Genomic DNA, 8,255 nt, shown 5'->3' on the forward strand with positions numbered 1-8,255 from the left:
TCCCAATGTCAGAAGCGTGTAAGAATATTACTGCCACCTTGTGGGAAAATTTGGTTTGCCTTATGTTTTATGAAACCTATTTTGCTGTCCTGCTGTGAAGGATAACTTAAAGGATAAGCTGAGAGCCATGCCCATAGAGGTGAATGTGGAGATCCTGAAGCCGTCAATAGGACGCAGGAAGAGACAAACGGCCCTCGCTGAGCTGAGTCCCATCCTCGCTGCCATCCAGCCAACCCTTACTGAGGTAAACACTCTTTATATCACAACATGCAAAAGCTTTCATGCACACAGGTCTTTAATTAAAGGACACTTTAAAATGCATGAAGATGCTTATTATTATTATTATTACTTTTTTTGGTCTCAGGTGAATTTTGTGAAGGAGGGCTGTGGCAGTGACCTGAGGTGCCAGAGTAACTTGCAGCTGCAGTACAGATTCTGCTCTCGAGAGAGCAACCAAGACATCTTCAACCCACTGCCAGTGTGAGTTCTCTTATATAAGTGAATGGATTGTTCTGTCCCACATCTGTGGAATTTATTATTTACTAAAAATATTATATATATAGAAATGTATAATATATATATTTCTATTTCAAACAGCAGCACACGTTTTGCATAAAGTAATATAGGAAGTGGTCTTAAAAAGATCACTTTTTTTTAATCAGATCAGATTACTGAAAAAAAGTTGAATAAAGTTTAGGGCAGTTTATTCTATATCATGTTTTATATTTGCTCCCTGATCTGCGACTAATTGAAGCGTGATGTATTGTATTGTATCGTAAAGAAACTTACTGACCATCTCCTGTCATGCTTTCAGTCAGAATCAAGTGCCAGTCATTTCACTCAGCCACCAGAAGGAGATTGCCCTGGAGGTCACGGTGACCAATAAGAATGGAGATGACGCATACGAATCACTTCTGACAGCATCATTCCCCAAGTCGCTTTCTTACTCCGCAATTCGCACCAAGTCTGCTGTGAGTCTGACGTCTCAAGTCCGTACCAGATGTGAGCGTCCTGCTTTTTACTTTCTTATATTTAATTGAACGTTTGTTTGTATACAGGACAAGCAGATCTTCTGTCTGGCCAATCAGAACGGATCAAAAGCTGATTGTGAACTGGGAAATCCTTTCAAAAGAGACTCGGAAGTAAGTCACAGAGATAGCACAGAAATTTAGCCGGTGTGATCAATCTGTTCTGACACTATCTTTCTATTTTTATGTTATAGGTAGTATTTTACATAATTCTGAGCACTGGTGGGATTTCACTGGACACGACTGAAGTAGAAGTTACACTTGATCTTAAAACGTAAGTCATTTTTAGACTGTCAAGTGAAAATTATCCTTCAGCCTTAATCTTTAAAGGAATAATCTTTAAAAAAAAAATATTTTTTTCATTTTAATCTTAATCTCCATACAAATTACCGATTACCATGGATAATAATTTCCACGTTTCCATGTAATGGAGAAAACACCAGAAAATTTGTTCAAGCAAAACTAACTAATGTGTCTAAATGAGACAGATATGACAAAGTGTCACTGAGACTTAACAGTATTGAACTTTTCAAGATCTATACAGTAAAAAGTAATTCTGGTTATGTAAAAAATCTGTGGTGTCCATGCAACAGCAATTCTTCTTTCGCAGTCCTATCTCAAAGGACAGATGATAAAGATTTAGTGCTTAATTAAACACTTATTGAAGAATTAATAAATATGTTTTACCTAATCATTTTAACAACAAAAAAAACTTCAGTTCTAAGGCTATTTCAGGTAAACAGTTGTTCTGTTGTTTTTTGTTCTGTTTTCCAAGGGCAGGGAAATGTCTGTGGTAATCACACATATGATACAGATATGGTTAAGTTAAAAAAAAAAACAAAAAAAAAAAAAAAACACTGGAGTATTCCCTTAAGATTATTGAGTGTAACTTTGTGTGTGTTTGTGTGCCTTGTAGGACGAGTGACCAGGCACCACAGACAGTGACAAAGAAAGCTGATGTTGTAATTGAGCTGCTGTTGTCGCTTTCTGGGTAAGTTACAAAATGCCATAACTTTTATATTTGTCATTTTTATAAAATGAACAATATTAATCATGTAAAATTAAACATATATGTACATACATGCCAGCAACACATATACATAATAAATATAATAATAGTTAAGTAACACATCAGACTGGAGTTCTGACCTCAGAGCAGGTTTTACTTCTAATGTGGTAAATGTATGAGTAAAATGTTAATGTGTACTGATCTTTAATGATAAACATGGTTTGGTTGTTTCAGGGTGGCTAGGCCGTCTCAGCTGGAGTTCACTGGAAGTGTCTTAGGAGAGAGCGCTATGAAGTCGGAAACTGAGATCGGTAGCCAGATTGACTATGAATTCAGGGTGAGTATGTTATCATACAATATAGCACATTATAGAAACACAGCTTTGATCATTATGCCTCAGTGCAAGCCTTTTCTCTCCACCAGTTCATATTTATCAATAGGTTAACTCTGTTTATTGTAAATTCTGAAGGTGATAAACTTGGGAAAGCCTCTGAAGTCGTTCGGCACGGCATTTCTGAACATCGAGTGGCCCAAGAACACAGCTACAAAGAAATGGCTGCTGTACCTAATGGAAATCACTACTACGGGTACGGATAATATCAACTGCAGACCAGATGAGGTCAACACGCTCAGTTTAAGTCAGGTAAGTCACACTTGAGACCAAAGGGATTTTTTACGCTGCTTAGAAACAGCAGTATATCATTAGATATGTGGAGGTTGGATGTACTTGTTCTTGTCATCTTGTATTGTTTTTCTGTACTTTCTCCACCCCGCACATATGACATTTATCTATTCTGTGTGCTTGTGCAACTACATTAAATTTAACAGGTGAATTTTCCACTTTCTTCAAAAGCAGTTATGAGTAATAATTAGTTAAATGTTCAGTTGTTGTTCAATTGGCTTGTATATACAGAGAGTCACAGATGTTACAAATCTCATGGCTTATTTGTTAGTTATTATGATTTTTATGACCAAAATTGGCTGTGTTGACAGTGTCTGTCACAGTGACTAGGCATCTGTGAGCCCATGTATGTGGAAGAGGGTAGATAGCTCGGAGTGTGTTAGACTGCCCTGTGTTGCAGCATGAGCAGCAGTTCCAAAACCTGAGGTTGTGTGGCTTCACATGTCTAGTAGGAAGCATGTGTTAGCCTTCACCCTCCCTGGCAGCTGTTGTATGATGGGGAAGCGTTAGCTAGTTGGCAATTAGCCAAGACCAAGTTAGGGAGAAAATGGGGAAAAATCCCCCCCAGAAAAACCAAATATTTACAGAGTAAAAAACTTGACAAAAAGAGTTAAGATTAAAACTAACAATAAGATTAAAATAGTAATGATAAAATGGTAACTACTGCACACATTTGCGAGAGAATGTAGTCCTGCAAATTTTCGCTAGCGAATCTGGTACTTTTCATTATTAAATGTGTACTTTCATTGGATGATGCACTTGACTGACACTATATAGCCAGCCATGTTTACTCGCAGCGATCCATAGACTGGATATGTCAATCCAGTGACTGCATCTTGCTTGGAAAAACCTAATTGGGTTTGTTGTCCAATGTTTCGAAAGGTGGAGAGCCAAACAAATTGCTACTGTCAAGATTCTGAAGCTTGATGACCAGCTAACAGTACAAATGATAACTGATTCTCCATGGGTAGAGCTTCTGAATCTGAGACTAGACAGAAAGAAATGTTTAATGTTCACCAATGGAAGATTAATATCCATTGCTTTAATTCTTTTTCAGGTTCCATCACTGTCCAGGACCAAGCGTGAAGTTAAAGATGGAGGTGAAAGCACAGGAAACGAAGGAGTTTTATCATCCCTGTTTTCTGACAAGAGGAAATCTAAAGTCTTGGTAAAACATGTTTGCTGTTCACCTTTTTTTTGCCCCTGATCCTCTGTTTTCTTTGTTTTGTTTGTAATCAGTTGTTATGTTGTTTGCAGACTTGTGATGATGGTGCATCGTGTGTGACGCTAAAGTGTCCTCTTCAGGGATTGGACAGCAACGGCATCATTGCACTGAGAGCTCGTCTGTGGAATGGCACCTTCATAGAGGTGAGTTTGAACAATTATGTGTTGTGCAGAACAAATATGACAATGAGTTTATATGTTCAATGTTAAGTGTTTTATATTATTAGGGGTCCAAGCACCAAAGGTGTTGAAACAGTATTGTTTTTTATTTTTCTTCTTCTTGCTTTTTCTGGACCAAAACAAGTAATGCAGATCAAAGCATAAGTCATAAAATTAGTCAATATGGTATGTAGTACTCCCTGCTATATAATAAGATGGGCCAGATTGGACTGGTGGTCATACTACAGCACAGCGTTTTACACTTTGGCCCATATCTTGTGAATTGAGAGTTGTACTGCAAAAACATTGCCTGATTCCTTCGCATCTATGAAGCAAAAAAAGCCTTAAGAACCAGCTTCAAATTTGAGCAAATTTGCTTATTATTCAAAACCTACTTTTGTGAACAAGTCCTAGTATTAGGGCTACTGTTTAAATTATTTATATTGGCTCACTGTTTGAAATGTTATAAAGAGCCACATTTGGTCAGTGTCCTGAACTTTGAACTATAACATTGTTGTTCCATGCAGGACTTTGCTGATATGAGTTATGTCGACATAATTGTGAAAGCGTCACTCAGTCTGGACTCTGCCCCCAAAAATGTGTTGCTGAAAAATAAAGATACACAGGTGAGCTGGGACAAAGTTGGAATTATATTATAAGTAACCATGTATTTATAAATATTATGACAAATTATCTGTGTGTGTGTGTGTGTGTGTGTGTGTGTGTGTGTGTGTGTGTGTTAGGTACGAGTGACTGTATTCCCAGTACGTAAGGCAGCACAATACGGAGGTTTACCCTGGTGGATCATACTGGTGGCTATATTACTGGGCCTGCTCCTGCTTGGCTTATTGGTCTTCCTACTCTGGAAGGTAAGACGAGGAACAGCCTCATTCTAAATAGATTTATCCCCATCAGCTCTCATTCATCGATTATGACTGACCTGTCTGTGTGTGTCTGTGTGTGTCTGTGTGTGTCTGTGTGTGTCTGTGTGTGTCTGTGTGTGTCTGTGTGTGTCTGTGTGTGTCTGAGACGAAAAGAAAAGTTGCAGATGGACTATACCAAGACAAACACTGTTAACATGGCTGTAGGGTTGTTTTTCTACTGCACATTCAAAAAAGTAACAAAAGTAACATTTTCAATTTTTTCAGTTTATCAAAGGTACGATATAAAAATCAGATACTTACATCCTCATAGTTTCTAATTTTCCGCATCATCAGAGGCCCAATGGCAATGTGTGCACAATACGTACGTGGATTGTTCCAGCGTCCAACCCAGTGTTTTAGGCCAATGTTGGCCCAGTAACGATATACAGTTACAGATGGGAGCATTCCTCAAAAATGGTATGGTAATCATGTTAGTAAATGTGTTGCAGCCCATATGATCAGTAAGTAAACATATTTGTTACTTTTGCACAGGTTGAGAAGAGCTATGTTACTTTAATGGGACACAAATGTGGCACCAACAAACCATTCAACAGTATTGCTAGCCCCTATTATTATAGTTCTGTTATTTCCTATCTTGAGCAAGTACCAAAATCATACAACTGGAATGTTTGGTACAGGACTGATAGCCACTGAAAAAAAAGAAGCACAGTTTTAGGAGGTTTTTTGCCAGAAGTTTTGGTACTTTGTGCAGTGGGAAAAGGCCCTAACCAAACAACTTTACTTCTTTTAGTGTGGCTTCTTCGGCAAAAGCGAGCCCAAATATGAACCTGAGAAAGAGACGCTGACTTCTGATGCATAGCGAGAGGGAGTGACAAAGAAAGTTCGAGCAGCTCTCTTTTGGTAACGGACCTTTTAAAGATCCATTCAAGCTCAGCGGTGGCATGGGGAGTTAGTGTAGGCTGCGCTAACTCACGCTAGCCCGGATCATCGTGCTACCTTGCATTGCTTAGATCTGGGGAAATGGTGGCAGTTATTATTATTATTATTATTATTATTATAATATTATATTATAGCTTCCAGTGCATAGTGATGATTTAGAATGCTGTTTACAATGCAAACCTTTCATGTATGGTGTTGGCGAAGGGGATAAAAGGGTTACATACATGAACGCATCATATTTCCTCATATAAAGCTTTACATACATATATATACTACATAACTGTGATTATCAAATTTAAAATGTTTACAGCTAAGCTCAGCTTGATTGCAGATGCTTGGACCTTGCAGACTCAAATTTTTCCTGCTTTCTTGTGCATGTTATATTTTCTGGATCTTCTGGTGCTAGATTCCTATCTGTTGCCTCTTTTGAAAAAAATGTTCCTCATCACACTTTCTTCATGTCTGGCATGCCTTCAATTTGTATTAATCTAAAACAAAATAGCAGTCCACATTTGGCTCATGCTAACGCTAATCCCTGTGCTTCGTCATTCCTTTCAGTGTGGATTTTTCAAACGTTCCAAATACAACAACAGCGTGCCAAGTTACAACGCCGTGAGGATTAAGAAGGAAGATCGGACACATCCACCCGGGAAAGAGCAGCTGGCCTCGGTGGAAAAGAAACAGTGGATGACTTCTTGGAACGAGAATGAGAGCTACTCCTAGCCTTATGCTACATCAGCTGCTAATGCACATTAATATCCTGCTTTTTAAACAAACAAAACAAAACACAAACAAACCAAAGACACTTTCTCTAAGACATTGAGTGCTTCATCATTGCACACCCCGAACTTCTGATTGTAAATATGACAATGACTAAATGAATTGTAAAAAACTGTATTATGTTTAGGGACTACTTCAATAACGATAAATGAAACTGATAAATGAGATAAGAAAAGAGAGATGGATATTTTTTGGGTTTCTCTATGCTCTCTATGCATCGATCCTCACTTTTACATATAGGCATGTGCCAATCGTCTGTTATACGATGTATATCACAATATTCAACACACACAACACAATCTCATGGAAATATCATCTCTGGAAGTTAAATATATGATGTGGCACATTGTTGACATTCCTTAATATGCACAGAATCCACAGACATTGTTAGCAATCAATGCTACATGTAATTACAGTGTAATTGTAGTAGTATTGAGGCTTTTTTTTGTAATTTACCAACATATCTGTGGTAAATGTTGATATTCCTGACAATTTTATCTAATTTCCACTGTCCTTCTACCTTTAGGCTGTGTGTTGTGTGTGTGTGTGTATACAAGACTTTTGGGCTACATGCTAGCTAGGTAAACTTTAGCCTCATTTCCAGGAAGTGCAAGCAGTCTGTTCCCTAGCAACAGGTTTCTCTCAGCTTTAACCTCTTGAACAAGCATATCGTGCTCAACTTCCAATATCAAAACCACAAATTCACAGCACACCACTTGTATACTTCTCTGTAAAGAAAATAATTCTGCATTTCTAGTGATAAATTGGTCATATTTTAAATAGAATATTCTGATATCATAAACCATGATAAAGTTTTGCAGTTATTGTGCAAAATTTTAGAAATCTAATATTGGCACATGCCTAGGTCTGTATATACTAATTGTGTTCAGAGAACTGGTATTTATTCTCTGATTCTCACAAGCAAGCCAAAGATTCTTCATGACTTTTTTTTTTTGTGAGTACTTTTTTGGCTAGATTTCTAACTCCTAAATTTCTAAAGTTCTCCATCCTTACCAGCTTTTTTTTAATTATTTTTTTTTTAATTAAAACAAACTTTTTCAGTTTTACGCAGAACCATTTGGACGAATGTAAATATTTGTGGGTTTTTTAACCGTTATTTACTTCTTAATGCTTGTTTTGTAAAATAGGTTTTTTTTTTAATTATTTTATGAATTGTGAAGATTGGTACTGAGTTCACTTTCACATTGACGTATGTATAGTCGTTTACTGATTTCACACAGATCATCATTTCAGGGTTTACTGTAAACATACAAGGGCTGAAATTTGTTCATGCAATCTGGCACCTTTTTATATAAAAGTATTATGTATTTACATAGGTTGACTTGAAGATATGGATAATGGAAAAGGAAAGTCAGTCATATTTTTGGTTTCAAAATACATAATGAGAGGTTATTATTGTTCAAAAATAGTTGTTATTGAGGGAGAAAAAACAACATCCCACAATTAAAAACAACATAACTCCTGAGTCTGGTGCAAACATATTATTGTCCAATAAAACAAAATGAAGAGGATTTTTTTTTTTAAACAAT

The 8,255-nt window shown here is 37.0% G+C and overlaps 1 protein-coding gene across 2 annotated transcripts in view; it reads left to right on the forward strand.

Moving 5' to 3' along the window:
* The window catches only part of itga6b (integrin, alpha 6b), a 29,014-nt gene extending 20,777 nt beyond the window's left edge, over window positions 1-8,237 (forward strand). Inside the window, exons 13-26 of one of the 2 annotated variants that reach the window (XM_026931981.3) lie at window positions 101-244; window positions 365-480; window positions 815-971; window positions 1,059-1,142; window positions 1,223-1,302; window positions 1,945-2,019; window positions 2,272-2,374; window positions 2,507-2,680; window positions 3,777-3,887; window positions 3,977-4,087; window positions 4,630-4,728; window positions 4,846-4,971; window positions 5,777-5,886; window positions 6,484-6,622. In XM_026931981.3, coding sequence (XP_026787782.2) covers window positions 101-244; window positions 365-480; window positions 815-971; window positions 1,059-1,142; window positions 1,223-1,302; window positions 1,945-2,019; window positions 2,272-2,374; window positions 2,507-2,680; window positions 3,777-3,887; window positions 3,977-4,087; window positions 4,630-4,728; window positions 4,846-4,971; window positions 5,777-5,845 — 1,449 coding nt within the window. In that variant the 3' untranslated portion in view covers window positions 5,846-5,886; window positions 6,484-6,622. Of the gene's footprint in view, window positions 1-100; window positions 245-364; window positions 481-814; window positions 972-1,058; window positions 1,143-1,222; window positions 1,303-1,944; window positions 2,020-2,271; window positions 2,375-2,506; window positions 2,681-3,776; window positions 3,888-3,976; window positions 4,088-4,629; window positions 4,729-4,845; window positions 4,972-5,776; window positions 5,887-6,483 lie in introns of both variants that reach the window. The other variant, XM_026931980.3, reaches the window with a different exon arrangement.
* The last annotated feature ends 18 nt before the right edge of the window (window positions 8,238-8,255 follow it).

Source organism: Pangasianodon hypophthalmus, chromosome 26, assembly GCF_027358585.1.
Source record: "Pangasianodon hypophthalmus isolate fPanHyp1 chromosome 26, fPanHyp1.pri, whole genome shotgun sequence".
In the NCBI taxonomy this organism is placed as follows: domain Eukaryota; kingdom Metazoa; phylum Chordata; class Actinopteri; order Siluriformes; family Pangasiidae; genus Pangasianodon; species Pangasianodon hypophthalmus.